This window comes from Alligator mississippiensis, chromosome 3 (assembly GCF_030867095.1).
Source record: "Alligator mississippiensis isolate rAllMis1 chromosome 3, rAllMis1, whole genome shotgun sequence".
Lineage (NCBI taxonomy): Eukaryota > Metazoa > Chordata > Crocodylia > Alligatoridae > Alligator > Alligator mississippiensis.
In genome coordinates this window covers 7,509,380-7,526,561 of record NC_081826.1, presented here as the reverse complement: position 1 = coordinate 7,526,561, position 17,182 = coordinate 7,509,380, and the positions used below count along the sequence as shown (strand labels likewise).

At 41.8% G+C, this 17,182-nt stretch overlaps 1 protein-coding gene across 6 annotated transcripts in view; it reads right to left on the bottom strand.

Moving 5' to 3' along the window:
• The window catches only part of PTK2 (protein tyrosine kinase 2), a 336,960-nt gene that overhangs the window by 163,568 nt on the left and 156,210 nt on the right, over positions 1–17,182 (bottom strand). For all 6 annotated transcript variants that reach the window (XM_059723705.1, XM_059723704.1, XM_059723702.1 and 3 more), the window contains 2 exons: positions 15,032–15,198; positions 836–923 (listed from right to left, as the gene is read on the bottom strand). In XM_059723705.1, the coding sequence (XP_059579688.1) occupies positions 836–923; positions 15,032–15,198 (255 nt within the window). The remainder of the gene's footprint in view (positions 1–835; positions 924–15,031; positions 15,199–17,182) is intronic.

Here is a 17,182-nt window from a genome sequence, read left to right as displayed (position 1 = left end):
CCTAAAGACACATCAATCAAACAGGCATCATAATAAATCTACATAACATGGTAGGAACAGTGATATTTTTTACGGCTTAAGTTTTCATAAGTTCATAAATTTTTCATCTAAAAAATGAACACTGGCAACACTAATCCAACTCCTGCAAACCACAGATCAACTTCCACCCAGTAACTCCTGCAAAAGGACACAACTATTCTTAGTACAGTAGACAAGAAATTCTCATTTCAAACTTAATTGGATAAAGCTTGGTGCCTAAATATCCATTTTCATCACCTACTTGGAAATTCAGACATTGAAACAGAGATTTTTAGTGCTTCACTTCTAACATCCACACATGAAAATTGGCCTCAGATAAGTACACAGACAAGACCTCAGATCTGAAAATACAGCTTGAGGGATTAATGACTGCTGTAATGGCTATTTCTTCATGCATCTTTTTCAAGATCACTGCTAAATAGCAAGAAGTGAATTCTAGGAGGACACTTGAAAATACCCTGATGCATTTGGGCTGCAGAATAATTACACAGATGTAAATACAAGTCACTTAGTTACGCTTCCAAGAATAAAGGAAACCAATCATTCAATAAAATGAGAAACAGGAATGAAAGAGCCAACTACACATTTCTTCCAAGTTGTGAAAATATTTGCCAAAACATCCCATTGACAAAACATTACTCATCACTTTGTAGGAAGAAAAATATCACTCTTTTCCATTACCATGTGCACTACACTGTTTTGTGCATTTCTGCTGCTGCTGCCACTTACTCCTTTCATTAAAACAAACGTTCACAAACTGAAAATGACAAAATAAACAACAGGAAAATACATTTACCTGCTGATAGAAAAAATTTAGTGTTGGCTTGTCCTCAGTGAACTGATTCAAAAATCCTTTGGGTAAATAACGGATCCGCAGTTCATATCTGAAAATGAGGGAGACAGGATTTCACTGAAAAACGCAAGAATACGCAGTCATTTCAACATAAAAGTAAGCCTTTTATGTAATGTTCAGATGCTCTTAAAAATAAAACAATTACAATTAAACTTTAAGTTTGTCAAATTAAAAGAAAAACCCTTAATTTTGGCAACCCAGTCACTCAGAAGCTTGGGATGGGGGGAAAATCTGTCTGGTACTAGGTATAATTGCTCCAGCAGAATTTGGATCATTCACATCCAGGTGGTTGACAGCTCAATTCACAGTGGCTGCATCTACACGAGATGTTGACTGCACACTAGCTCGTTACAACTGCGCACTAGAGTACAAAGCATGACACAACGCTACTGTGCGGCTGTAACGAGCTACTGTGCAATCAGCGTCACCTAAAAGGCGTTCAGCAATGCTACTGAACGGTAACTGGTTCTGTGCAGTCATTTAGTACTTGCATGCACAAGTACACAAGTACTAAACAACTGCAGTAATGTAATGACTGCACAGTCAGCTTCTCGTGTAGACGTGAATTGTTAAATTAAGGACAAGCTGCTTAGTTGCTGGATGCAGCTTTTACGTTAAATCAAGGGTGTCAAACTCATGTGGCTCCATGGTCTGGATGAGTGGTTCAAGGCTGGCCCCTGGGCCAGACTGGGCCCACAGACCCACCTCACCCGAGCCAGGACCCATACCACTCATCCCAGGATGTGGTCCAGGATGTGTGCCATCCACAGCACCCACTTTAGCCAATCTAGGACCCAGGAAGCATCCATCCTGGAGTGGCTAGGGGGCATCCCATGAAGTGTGGGTCCCGGATGGGCCAGAGCAGGTGCTACTTGCAGCATGGGACCTGGGCTGGCTAGAGTGGGTGCCATGTGGGGCACACATCCTGGGCCCTGTGCATGTGGTTGGTCAGGTATGCACTTTGTACAACATGTGGACAAACTCTGGTCCCAGGGGCAGCACTGGGAGCTAGATGATGGGGTTCTGCGGGTCAGATTTTTGACAACCCTGCTTTTGAAAGGCAAGGCTCCTCTGATCAACTGGAACTCATCAACGGTCCCATGCAGCTAATGGGAACAGCGGCAGTCCTTGAAATAAAAACGACAGAAAAGAGATTATCCCACACAGATGCTCACTGCAGGTATATATACCCCTGGTTAGTTTGAAAATCCTTATCTACTCAGGAGCAAAGGGACCTAACCCTGCAAAGTAGCTGGATTCTACTATACCCTGATTTCACTATGGAGATTCAGAGGGGACCTGTCAAGCCTCTCTCTGTCAGCAAAAAAGCCTGGATAGGTGAGTAGCAGGATCTGAAACTGATTTCGTTTTCCTAAAGGCATGCAGCTCCAAAACTCCTCTGAGAGGTTGTCATCATCAAGACTGAAGCATCAGAACTCACTAATGTGGGCACATACTACAGCCAAGCCAGGTGCTGGTTCATGTGCCTTGGGAAGTGGCAGCAGGTAAGACAAGAGACCAGTAACAATCCTTGTGTTCCTTAGTGAATACATGTATGCTGCAGCTGGTAACAGTGAGTGCACAGGTGTTTTTCCTAATGACAGTTTTAAATGCTGTATCCCATCACACAGCTGCACCGTGTGGAAGAGACATAGCCTCAGTCTCTTTCCAATCACGTACTGCAACACCCATCCCTGGTATATTCCAAAATGGTTGATGAGATTTCTCTATGGGAGGGCTGTGCAATACATTTCCACATCCGTACCAGGTGTATATAATAGCTCCAAAATCTAAATTTCACCAAGGCATTCCTACATAACACAATTACAGCTTGAGGACCAGTGAAGCAGGAGAACAACTCCTCCTTTTGATTCACTGGCTATGTCAAGGCTTACATCTCTTCAAAGTTGGTCTTCTGCTTACAAATGCTAGAGGTGATTGAAACCTGGGCTGGTACTATTATATGTTCTGCAGTAGTATCTAAAGACCCCGATCAGGGATCAAGGTGCTAAGCACCGTATACGTGCTTTCCTCAAAAAAGATCCCAACTCTAATGATCGTACAGTCTAAGTAAGCATCTCCTATAATGTGCAAGTCATGCACAACACAAAAGTCTCAGCATTTTAGCAAGGATGGCCAGCTCCTAAAACTATTTTTAATTACAAACATTTTAAAATAAAAATATTTAATTCTTTATTTAAGGTGACAAGCGCCTACACTGAAGTTTTACTCTTTAGTTGCAGCGAGATGAATGAAGATTCTTTCTGAGAGCTTGGTTAGCATATTGCTGCATTTAACAGCATTTGTTCCAAATTACAGATAAGCACCTGCTTAAAAAAAAAGATATTATTAAATTAACTGTACAAAACAAACCTATTTGAATGTTAAATGAATCCCAAACCACCAAAAACTTGCAAAGAACCAAAATGTTGCACACAAAAGTTAAAGGATTTTTATTTATTTTTCAAATAATGGGCATTACCTGTTTAAGAATCCTCAAACTGGAAGGAGAGGGAGAGAGAGCGCGAGCATGCACACACACATGCATGTATGTGTACATGTGCATTGTGTGCCTGTGAAAAATCCTCTATATCCTCATACAAGTGTACAGGGATTTAAAAAGGCCTCTTTTTTCTTGATCTGGCAAGCCTCTTTCAAAAAAACCCCAAAACTATTATATGCTCACTCTTTGGCATGAAATTAAGTTTAACCTCCCCCCCACCTAAGGAATCTTAAGAAAGCTGAACAACACCCAGTAAGTTATAAACAGAAATATAAAAATGCCATATAATCACAGTTCAAGCATCCTCAGACAGGAAAGCAGCATTGTTCCCAATTGGAAGTGGACTGCTGTTGCCAAGTTGGTTCTGTAATTTGTGACACATCAGAATACCTTGGGCTGTGCACCAAATTCTTTTCTGCATTAGTCTTACCTTCCAGACTTCCCGACAAAAAAATTTAAGGTGATCTATGGCACGAGTAGGGGACAAGTATCATAGTGGCCAAATAGTAGCGTCCCTACTGCATCCAAAATTTGGAAACCCGAAGGAAGTTTGTTTTCTAATAGAAACAGCAAAACTACCACTAAATTACAGTGCAGGGTCAAATGAAGACAAACAAAATTCCAATAAAAAAAAGGTTTTTTTACTCTTCTATCATCTGATGCATCTTCAGCCTTCAATTCCCAATTTCCTTTGTACTCCTACCACCATCTCCCCAGCTTCTCCTCAGTCTTTTCTACTTTTCTTTTCCCCTCTCCTTTCTTCTGTTCCTTTCTGTCCTTGCTGTTTCCTTCTTGAATCCCTCCGCCCAGGAGATGGGCAGTGCCTGGATTCTGTTCACATGCCCAAGTGAAAACGAAATTTGGCTGGGCAGGGGGCACGGGAAGATTTATAGACGCCTCTTCACCCTATAAATGATGGCAAGCTGACAGACCTAGTATTGAGCCCTACTAATGTTCCAGTTACATGTCTTATACTAAGTTTAAAACAAGTTTTCTTCAGTGAATTCCCACAAACAAATCCCCTAAGCTGGACTGCCTGCTTGCCAATCCATAATGAGCAGCAGCAACAAATGGTGGTGGGCAGGCATAATTTTCACTAGGCCTGCCATTGACATCCATTGAGGCTCCAGGAATGCTGCTCCAGGAAGAACATGAACAAAGCGGGGAGAGCGAGAGAGCCAATAACTAGACAGACAAGAAAGTGAGAATCTGCAGCACAGGCTGACCATAGGAACACAAGAGCTGGGTCAGAGCAAAGGTCCATCTAGCCCAGTATCCTACTGCTGACAGCTTCAAGGAGCAAGCAAAGGATACAGTAGTGACACTTCTGGGCGAGTCAAGAGATTTTTAGCTATGGCACAGAACGGCACACAATTCCCACTGAACCAAAGCATGTAAAAAGAGAGAGGAAGGTGAGTTGAAGAGATCAAAAGGAATAAGCAAAGCAGTTAACTCACTGAGGGATACAAGGGTTAAAAAAGCCAGACGAGTCACCGGATATGAATCTAGAGCGTCTACTGAAACCATACTTAACACAATCCAGGCTGTGGGTGATTTCCTGTCCTACAATCTTGCGCTGAAATTGGTTTTAAAATTCTTGTTGTTTAAGAACATCCACTCTGAGTTCAGCAATGCAGTGTCCAGGGAGGTTGAAGAGTGCTGCTATGGGCTTTTGTGCCTATGTCCCTAAATGAGTTAACTGCTTTATCCCTTTTGATCTCTTCTGTAAACATAAAAGTTGTTTTGACTGGTGTAAAAAAAAAAAAAGAGAGACCTAGGAACCTTAGTACTTTGTACTGGGCTTAGAGATTATGCTCATCCTGCACCACGCCTGCAAATGACCCAGCTAGCACAATGGACCAGGTAGTTATGGATGCTGGTGCCTAGGCTTGTTTGTAGACAATTAACCTGGCCAAGCAATTTGTCACCAAGAACCAAAGCCTGCAGTCTCTTCCTTGTCACAACGGGGTAGTTAATGGCACAGTGTCACAGATGAAATCCAACAGCGCACATGGACCATCCAAGCTGAGGGAGCCTGAAGTGCCTGGTATCACCCACCCTCCGAACAACACTAATGAAGTCAGGCAACCCCCGGGGTGGAGTCCACACTGGTGACTCCCAGGAGACCTGCACTTACTAATTATAAGGATTAAATTACATACACACACAGCAGTGTGTATGACTATATATATATATATATATATATATATATAAAAATAACAACTATAATGACAGGATAGCTCCTAGGTAACAAAAAGATGCACCATATCTAGTATAAAGACTCTGTCCAGGTGTTTTCATCGTTACGTCAATCAACTAAACACCTCTCTCTTTTTTTCATAAACTTTATTAACAATTTGAACAAATCAGGTGACAAATTTTATACTGGAATATATATACACCCCCCTAGACAGATACATTTATCTTCTATCAGCATTGCTTCTTTAAACCAAGTCAAATATCCACAGGAGGGTCTTGTGTTGTTTTCTTTTTTCTTTCGGTCTGACAGCTCCTTTACATTTCATAGCTGATGTTAAGCTTCTGTGTTTCTTTATCTCTGTGTAACCTACTTAATTCAGCCCCTCGTTTACTCAGAACTCTACATAATACAAAGCCCACAATCTTCTACTCATTTTCCTTCACTTTTAGATTTCAAATGTCTTCCAAATGTGCTCTTAAATTATTAGCTCAGGGAACTTGTTCTCTCCTTCAATGCTCAAAAAAGTTTCTCAAAATTCCTGGTCCGGAGGCAGGAGAAGGTTCTCCCTCTACAAATTCCAAGGACTTCTAGCAGATTTCTAAATAAGTATTTTTTCCCCTTTTCCCTTGTAGAACACTGACTTGCAGGACAACTTTTCCATGACAAAATTCCCAAACTTTTTAAAACCAATCAGTGATTTTAGCGGTATCACTTTTCTTCCAGGCTTTTGCCACTGTAATTCTTAATTAGTTGCTGAGTGATCAGATCCCTATGACTCGTATATAAAGTTTTCAGGAAAGTTCAGTAAGAGTCTTAAGGGATTATCTGATAGCTGACATCCTGTAATTTCCCTTACCATGGTCTCCAACCTATTTCTAGAACAGTGGGATTCTGGGACACGTCATCTACCATATGTGGTAGACAAGGTACAATCCTTCCAAATAACCATGCTCCCTCCAACACTTGCCTGTTCCTGTACTATAAGTACATTTAAAGTGGGGTGATGTGCTATCAATATATGTATTTTAAATAATTTCCTTTTTTGGTTGTGCACATGGATGTGAGGACCATTGTTCCACATGGTCTCCTAACTCCTCCTCATTAGTTTCTGATTTAATGTTTATAGCCCATTTGGTCATAAACAATGTTTTCTCCTCTATATAACAAAACTGCTTCATATAACACAGACAATAGGCCTTTGTGTTTCATAGGTGTAACTAATATTTTGTATAATTATGTCAAATTTCTAATGAGTTTTACCTTTTTGGGGGATGTACTGAAAAAATGTCTTAATTGCAGCTATCAGAAAAACAGGATTTGAATGAGTCCTTTGGTAACTGGGGTGTAGGTTGTAGCCATGTTGGTCTAAGGACATAGGCAGACAAGGTTCCTTGGGTGAATCTGATATCTTTTATTAGACCAACCCAAATAGTTGGAGCATAGTTATTAAGCAAGCTTTCGAGTTTAAAAACCCTTCATCAGGATAAGGAAGTTTCAGCAGTTGGTGTGTGCTCTTCCTGGATGGAAGTTCCTTTGGTAACTGTAATTCTTCAAAAGATCTAAATATTTCCCTTGAATAACTATCTAAATGTTATACCAATATGCTCCCAGATACTCAAGTTTTGTAATATTTGATTAGGATAACATTCAATTTTGTTAGGTATAGGTGTTAAAAGTGATGGGCATGAGCTTAATTTCTTATGAGAATGCACTTTTCTTTGGAAAATAATTGGGGTACAAATGAAAAGCTGATTAAAATCAATTGCTTAAACTTCACATTTTTTTATTTAAACCATCATGATCTAAATAACGATCTACCCAGTATCCAGTTAGATTTTCTTATTCTATAAAAAACAAAATACTAGTGAATCAATCACTGGAGTACACTAGAAGATTACTCTTGATGTTTTCCCAGTTTATGTTTAGAAAAGCAAGTGATCTCCCCCATAAGTCCAAATTTGCTTGTTACTGTGCTTATCACTCATTCTCACCAATAGTCTCAAAATGAATCAAGTAACATCAACTACCAGACAACAAAGCCTCATTATTAAAGATAAATCATGGTACTCTAAATACAAATACTAGTATATAAAAAGGCTTTTGCTCTTTGCCTTCTGGACAAGTTGCCAACTTCTAAAACATTGATTATGAAATTTTTTTTTTCCCTAAATCAGTTATTTCTCGAATGAATTTCTAACAAAGCAGAATTATTGCCAATACTAAAAAGAACGTGGTTCTTCAAGATGCTGTAATCAGCATGGCTTAGACTGGAGCTGCACGTCTCTTTTGAACAGAAGTGTCCTTTCGGCCCTTCCTCCTGCTCCCATGCAACTGCAGAAAGGACAGAGCAGCTCAGCCATGATCATTTCCAGTTCTCTTGCAGTTTGGTGTCTGTCTTCAGTAACCAAGGCCTCTGGAAGTGCAGATGGAAGGCAAGCCATAATGTTCAAACTGACATCATCATCTCAAAAATATATATTTATCATAAAGTAACCACTCTTTCCTTTTCAACTAGCTATGTGGATTCTCACTGAAGGCGACTGGCATGCAATCTTCACCGGATGGTGGTAAGAGGAGTATCAGAAGCATCGACTGGATATGGTATTTTCTTGCATAAAATATGCACCTTTTTCCTAAAAATCAAGTGGTGGAAACTGGGGTGCAAGAAATATGGTAATAGCAGTGGTGGTCAAAGTAAGGCCCAATGGCAGGATTTGACCAGCAGACCCAAGGCATCTTGCTCACAGGGCTTCCCAGGGATCCAGAAATTTGGCAGTGGGGGAGCAGTTAATTGCCACAGCTTTAGGAACAGCAATTAATGTGGCCACTGCTTCCCCACTGCCAAACTTTTTAATCCTGGCCAGATGACATGGCCTTGCACACCTGAGTGGGCCACTGCATGGGATCAGTCCATGGCTAGACCCAGAACCCAGGCCCTGGGCCCAGCATGCAAGGTTGGTCCATGTGCCTCCCATGTCACATGAGATGCCAGCAGCCTCAGGAGAAGACTTAGCTCTCTAGCTGCTGCTACTCAGGGTTTTTTTCTTCATGCCTTTTTTTTTTTTTTTTTAAAGTGAACATTATACTCTCAGTGCACGTTATATGTGAGAAAATACAGTATGGTTCTCTCAAACTTAGCATTGGATGCAGCAGCTAAGTCCAGAGCACAGCATTTGAGAAACGTGAATTACCTACTCCAGAGTTGCCTCGTATATTTCAAATATCTGCACATTTTGGAACCAGGCTGAGAGCGTTGTTTCGGCTTTGGTAAAGCAAGTTGCAATAGTCCATATGATGACGACGACATGATGGTAACATGATGAGAAGCAATGTCTGCACTATACTTTTTGACACTCTGCAATAAGCCTCTGGCCTTTGGAGTGACCAACTGTGTCCCCAAGTAGATGGGGAGGAGGAATTACATAAACTGTTCAGTCCTAGATTTCATGCAAAACTCATTCTAAATATGGTTTCTAAGCTCCACCTAAACCAATCAATCAGTTTGCTTTTTCTTTCCAAAATCATATCCCACACAAAAAGAAAAGCTGCCACACACCATGCTGAGAGAGAGAAAGGTAGTATACAGAGTTTTCAAAGAAGGACTTTAGAAAGTTGATGCTGATATCCCATACTGGAACAGGTTCTCCAGCTTGTAGATAAGCCTACGTTAAACCCTTAAAAAATTGGATAACGTGGCTCAGGTGGCAAGGATGGGAGAATCTGGTAGCATCCACTTGTAACAAAAATAAAAAAAAAAGTTCCCAGGTAAATAGTCCCTTGATATTGATGAACCCTCTGAGCAGGAGATACTGGAAACCCCATGGCCAGATTGGCCACACTGGCACTGTTGGGTAGATCATTGTTCTGAAATGCTGGGGTCTGTCAGCCCATCTGTGGGGTACTGTTCTCTGACAGGTGACTACAGTGCATAGACGTCAAAAGAGTTCGTCCTCAGCCAGCATTAACACAACAAAGACTCAGCCAGAGCCAAAGAAAAAATAGTCTGCATGTAGCAGACGGGAAGCTGAAGGATGGATGATAGACCTGGGGATGCTACCACTGGAGCAATCAGTACAGAGTCTGGTGTTAGAGAGTCGTGCCAGGTGCTGAGAGGTCTGCAAAGTTAAGCAGTACTGAGTATGGGCTATTTTGGTAAGACCAGGAAAATTGCTGCCATGTGTTGGGCTGATGGAACCATCTGTTCCACTACCTGGGTTAGTACTTGATGAACGTGGGAATATCAAAAGCTCTTCAATTCGTTGGAGTATTAATGAATTGTGACCACTGGATGGCTCATGCCATGGTGCTCTCCCCATCTCTCACACTCTGATCTGTGTGTCTTAGTGCCAAGCAGAGCCAGTATATCTTGATTTTGACCGCTCCAAGCTTTTACAAAAATTCTGTAGGGCCAAGAAGTCTTGCGGCCAGGTGATCTTGCCAAGGCTAAAGCACTGTTTTTTTTCCTGTGATCCATATCTTTTACCCACATAGGCAGAGGTCTCTGGGGTCTTTTCTTCATCATGCAAACCCTTCTTGGGTCAATGGGAACTTCTCTTTTGGTGCTGTATTAAGGATGGGGAACAGGGTTTCCAAGGTCTGTATCTGCTAGAAAATCTACCTCTAGTCTTAGACTAAGACCAGTGAGTTGGCATCTGTTTCACTGGCATCAAGTAAGCTAATCTACAATTGCTCATGGTGCCCAGGAGGGTGAGGAGGAAGTGGCTGGGGCACACGGGCAAAACAGACGCAAGCAAAACAACCACCTTGTGTGGTCATCTGAAGTCAGAAACTTTCAAAAAGTATAATCTTTTGATTTGTCTGAATCTCAAGGGCTACCAAGAGCTCCAAGGGAGTGTTCTGCCTCTAGTCAGGGAGTTGAAAAGAAGGGAGAGGCAAGCAGCGCAAAGTGCCATTTTTCCCCTTGAGATGGGGACACAAGAAAGCACAGGGCTAGAATTCTCTCTACAGATATTGCTAAAGCAAAGAAAATTGTGGATGCGACACACTCGCAAGTAAAAATGTATGTGATCAAATACAAAGAGAAGAACAACTCAGGCTGCTTGTACACACCACAGGGGTATAATTCGGTTTAGTTCTCCTTAAATGGAAATGGTGATTTTTTTTAAAAAAAATAAAAAAAAAAATCGCTTCAATTTAGGGAGAATTAAATTGAACTAAACCCCCATGGCGTGTACACAAGGGTGGGGCCTGATCCTTACCTGCCTCTTCGACTGGGGGGGTGGGGCAAGCTGCCAGTGGGCTGAGCGGCCCCTGAGCTGCATGGGGCCCCCTAAGTGGCACCCGCCCACTGGCACCTGGCCTGGGTGGTCCCAGGGGGCACCACAGCCATGGAGGGAAGCACTGGGCCTCTGCACAGCTCAGACAGGCAGGCAACCTCTGGGGGTGGGGGAACACAAAAAAAACATCAGGCTTGCCAACTTTCTTCCCCCCCGCCCCCCTTCAGTGGAGCTGTCTGCATGGGCTACTGCCAGGTCCCACAGCCCCTGAGCTGAACGGGACCTGCCCAGCCCCAAGCACGTCGGCTTCCAGTGTCCTGTGCACTGTTGCACTTTGTTAGGTAGCAAACTAAAAGACCTCGGAGGTGTTTTATCTTGCTTTGTACCAGTCCTTTAAAGCAGAATACACCACTGAGCATGCAAACAGCAATGCCATTAAAGCAGTGCAAAAGGGCATTTAAGCCGCTTTAAAGGCCAATTTTGTGGTGTGTACAAAGGCCTTTATACTCATATTGTTTGATGATGACAGAGATTTTACATCTGTTCATATCTTGCAGTTACCTCAAATCTTCTTCAGCAGTGAGACCAAGGCAACAATGGTATCTCAAAGCAAGTAAGACAACTTGGGAAAGAATAGGACTTCCAAAAAAACCAGCTACTTCCTGCTCCTTCAGCCCCCATGCACACACTGTCATTTAGCAATTGGCAGCTTTATAAAACTGAGCTACCAGTGCTCTTGTAATTTAGCTAGGTGCCACAGAAAGATAGAAAGGATATGTGGGCTGACAGGATGCTGGCTGACCTTGTAGACCTGACCACTTATTCTTTATCCCTTAATCACACCAATGGGAACCATTACAGTGCTGGTGAAAATGGAATTACTGCCCACTGTTTCCCTTCCCTGCCCTGTTCCCTTCTCAGGGCTGGTAACAGACCAATGCCACAACCACAGAAACAAAAACAGAAACAGACAAAGCCACACGGCAAAGATGGGAATAGAATTTTTTCCAAGGGTTTTTTTTCTCTCTTCTAGATGACTGAAATATAACCTAAGCATCTGGACTGATCTAGAAAAACCATCAAAGAACAGGCTTCCTTTCTATTTGGACTACATAGTATTTAAGTTAAAATAATAAAAAAAATCCTTTGTAAGACACGGTTACTAGAGTATTATGTTATAGAATGTTATTAATTCAAGCACCATTCCAGGATGCATCTCTTATTCTACTAATCTAAATATTTTTACAAGCAGTGTCATATGATCCTAAATACTCTGTTTTATGGTATTACAAATATGACAGCAACGTTTTGACTATTCAAAGCAAATCTCTATGGATTTAAAAGGTATGTCAGGCTGCATGCATTTGATAAAGCATAAAATGACACCCTGGAAAGGTACTGAATAATTTATATTTATCAGGACACTTTCATGAGGATTTTACACAATCCCTTTACCCAAAATTCAAAATAATTATCTGACATTGCTTTTCAAACTGATTAACTTTGTTCTGTAATGTACAGAATATCACTTGTATGCCATAACGTAAATGAAACCAGCACTTTTATACTATGTAACAAATTTCCATAACATAAATTATTCATGTCTCATACGTGGCTCTAGTAATATTAAGAGGGTAGAATACTTTCCTCCAACCCCCCCACCCCTCATAACTTCAAAATATTATTTATGATAATTTAGCCAATAAAATAATCAAATCTGCATCACTGAAATGTATAGAAAGCTATGAAATATAATGTGTGTATAAGAAAATGGACTATTTCTTATACTAACTGTTTCACCTTTTCTTTTAGCAAGATGGGATAAACTAGATCCCCCCCAAAATGGATTTTTAAACTCAGGATATCAGCTTTCCAGCCATGATTAACATTTGTTAGTAAATTACCAGCAATTTGTTTTACAAGAAATTAAAGCGTAAGATCATGTTTACAAGAATAGTTCATGAAAACATATTTGTAGGTTTTAGCGTTCAACTCATCATATTAAAAGGATTAGAGGATTGTAAGGAGAGAGAAGAACACTGATCATCTACCCCAATCTGGATACCACCAGCTATGGGATTTCCCTTAATTAACTAACTGGCAATATGAAATTTCCCCCTTATGCTGAGGGGAAACCAGCATTATGCTGAGGGGAAACCAGCACGGGTTTGTGGCGGGCAGATCATGCCTGACCAACCTAGTCTCTTTCTATGACCAGGTTACGAAACACCTGGACACAGGAGGAGGGGTGGATGTCGTATACTTAGACTTCAGGAAGGCCTTCGATACGGTATCCCACCCCATACTGGTGAACAAGTTAAGAGGCTGTGATGTGGATGACTACACAGTCCGGTGGGTGGCGAATTGGCTAGAGGGTCACACCCAAAGAGTCATGGTGGATGGGTCGGTCTCGACCTGGAAGGGTGTGGGCAGTGGGGTCCCGCAGGGCTCGGTCCTTGGACCGATACTCTTTAATGTCTTCATCAGCGACTTGGACGAGGGAGTCAAATGTACTCTGTCCAAGTTTGCAGATGACACAAAGCTATGGGGAGAAGTGGACACGCCGGAGGGCAGGGAACAGCTGCAGGCAGGCCTGGATAGGTTGGACAAGTGGGCAGAAAACAACAGGATGCAGTTCAACAAGGAGAAATGCAAAGTGCTGCATCTAGGGAGGAAAAATGTCCAGCACACCTACAGCATAGGGAATGACCTGCTGGGTGGCACAGAGGTGGAGAGGGATCTTGGAGTCCTAGTGGACTCCAAGATGAACATGAGCCGGCAGTGTGACGAAGCCATCAGAAAAGCCAATGGCACTTTATCGTGCATCAGCAGATGCATGACAAATAGGTCCAGGGAGGTGATACTTCCCCTCTATAGGGAGCTGGTCAGACCACAGTTGGAGTACTGCATGCAATTCTGGGCGCCACACTTCAAGAAGGATGCGGATAACCTGGAGAAGGTCCAGAGAAGGGCAACTCGAATGGTCAAGGGCCTGCAGACCAAGCCCTACGAGGAGAGACTAGAGAAACTGGACCTTTTCAGCCTCCGCAAGAGAAGGTTGAGAGGCGACCTTGTGGCTGCCTATAAGCTCATCACGGGGGCACAGAAGGGAATTGGTGAGGATTTATTCACCAAGGCGCCCCCGGGGGTTACAAGAAACAATGGTCACAAGCTAGCAGAGAGCAGATTTAGACTGGACATTAGGAAGAACTTCTTCACAGTTCGAGTGGCCAGGGTCTGGAACGGGGTCCCAAGGAAGGTGGTGCTCTCCCCTACCCTGGGGGTTTTCAAGAGGAGGTTAGATATGCATCTAGCTGGGGTCATCTAGACCCAGCACTCTTTCCTGCTTATGCAGGGGGTCGGACTCGATGATCTATTGAGGTCCCTTCCGACCCTAATATCTATGAATCTATGAAAGCAGGACACTGAGCAGATCTGTTCAGTGTGTATATTCAGATAATAATTGCATACTTCTCTGACAAATATTTTTCTATTTCCTATTAGCCCCATTAGCACTATGGAGGCGACCCAATTAGGAGACTGAGAAATGTATTTTTTCCTAAGCTATGCACCATCATTGCTTTTGGCAACTGAACCTCAACTGCTGACAATCAAACCTAGTCTAATCTTAAGATTTTGAATCTTTTGGACTAATTTACATCAGTCTAGTTAATTTGCAAAACACAGCCACCACTCACTCAAAAACTTTTCAATACTTTTTAAAGGATAGAAATTATTTTTCTAGAATTTTCTTTTCTCTTTTTGAAGGTATTTTTATGCCACACCAGGAAATACAATACCTTAAAATGTTAAAAGCCAAAAAAGAGCATGAGATTCCCTGAGATTCACTACATATTTAGCAGGTCCCCAGGACAGCTCTGATTTATGGCCGAGAGCTCTCATCTCAGTCCTGCTGCATCCCACGGTCTGAAGACTCGAATTTATCAGCTCCCTACAGTTGGCAGTCTCCTAATTCATGCATCTTTCTCTTGCAATCCTAGTACGCGCTCTCACTTCTTCGGGCTCTTTGCTGGGTTATACAGCTATCTTTTCCCCTTCCTACTAGATCTGTTTACAGGAGTTCTGGAAGATGATAATCATTGTAGGATGAAAAATTATACAAAGCTTAACTATCCCTCAGGACAAATAGATCAAAATGGTTTGTTATCCCCCCACTTTGTATAGGTTTATAATCTTACTTCCATTCCTCTGGAGGATGGGCTAGTTCAAATTTCTCCCTCACATTGGACACACCCATGTCCAGATGTAGCCAGTGGACCTCCTCAGACTGCAGATGGCTGAGCCGTAATCCGTAACAGGCCACGTTCTTCACTTTGTGACTGTCTACTATCTTCTGAATTATGCCCTGAAAGACACAAAAACACCTACTGTTACACATGCTTACCTTCCATGTCTGCAAAGGGTCAAAACAAACTTTATACAAAAAGTTTTAGACAACATCTTCCTGTTTAGTAAAGATAAAATATATACATTAAAGCAAACTAATCACTGTGTGCACTTGTATTATTGCATTGCCATAATTTCAGGCAAATATTTCAGTTTGGATTTTAGATTACTATGAACCAGTCCCTTTAATGTCTTGTCATAAGTGAGCCACTGTACATAATGCAATGCTGGAAATAAGAAACAAATCTGCAGATAAAAAGGACATGTAAAAGGTAAAGGCATCCCATTGAAGCAGTGGAGACAGGACTTCACTGTTTCTTTAACCTTGGCATGAGGCGGCGGCGATGTGGTCACAGCAGCACATGCTGGCTGCCTTCACCCCAGGTAGATATTGGTACCCAGTGGATAAGATGGTGGAAATGATGAGTGGAAACCCATGGCCCTCACCTGGGAATGAATCCCAGTCCTTCCAGTCCACATCCAGTCACCTTACACAGCTCCCAAAAAAGGACATTACTTGTCAAATTTTTCAAACTCTGCCCTTTTTTAAAAAGGTCTTCCCGTCAAGAATTTCTTTACTGTCCGAGCCCCCAAGGTCTGGAACAGCCTGCCACCGGAGGTGGTTCAAGCGCCTACATTGAACACCTTCAAGAGCAAACTGGATGCTTATCTTGTTGGGATCCTATGACCCCAGCTGACTTCCTGCCCTTTGGGCAGGGAGCTGGACTCAATGATCTTCCGAGGTCTCTTCCAGCCCTGATGTCTATGAAATCTATGAAATCAACTACAGGAAAACATTCATAAGCAGTCCTCTTTTATGCCCTAGTGGACAAGAGTAGTAAAAGGGTCTCTCTCTCTCAAAATCCTTGACTGTTCCACTGAACTTGTTCTTGCGGGTCAACATTAATCTCTCCCAGGACAGCAACATTCCTCATATCAACAGTTGTTATTCAGGTAGATGTGCAAAAAAGAAAAATCCAGTTTAACCTCTGGTAAACTGCAGAGTTTAGACTAACCTCTGGCAAAGAGCAACCAAAGTATAGGACACGGCAGCATGCATTCTGTTATCAAATGCCACAGAAGCAGAGAATCAAGGATTAGTACCTAAAGGATAAGGTAACTGGCACTTTATAGGTTGTATAGGTTGTAGCTGTGTTGGTCTAAGGACACAGGCAAACAAGATTCTTTGGGTATACCTGATATATTTTATTAGACCAACTGAAATAGTTAGATAAATTCAAGAAGAGTATTTGTACCTGAAAGCTTGTTAAGAAGAATTTTTCCAACTATTTTAGTAGGTCTAATAAAATATATCTGATTTACCCAAAGAACCTTGTCTGGCTATGGCACTTTATGCAAATTCACTATTCTATATCTCAAAGCATTTGAATTGTTGGGAAAAAATGCTAAAAGCTGTGTAATACTGTAAACACACACACAGAGCACTCATCTGCCCCTTATGCACTAGTTATTAAGTCAGTAATGATCCTTAGATGACCTGTCATCATTAATATAGTGCATGATGAGGTGTAGATGGTGTAAAGCCTACAAAAAGGAAAGATGAGTCAAGCTAAATAAAGTGCTAATTTCTCGCTTAGCCTGTTTATAGAGACTGACAACAGTGCTAAAGCTGGTAACGCTCTTTTCTTTCCATTTAACAGAAGCCTGATTTTATGCATTGCTGTTTGTATAGTTCACTAAATGCTGTGGAGTACAGCTGCCCATATCCAGGGTTACACAGAGCAGTGCTACTTCCAAAAGTACTTAAACAAAGACAAATGTTTAACCCCTTCCTCACCCTAAGGGCAATCTTTGTTTAGTTAAGTAAAGCCTGACATTTTGGCAAGCATCCTTTTCTCTGAAAGGCATGCTGCCAACTTTTTCCATATGCACATGAATAGAAAAGATGTGGAATGCAATTCATTCATTTTCTTTGCTTTTTT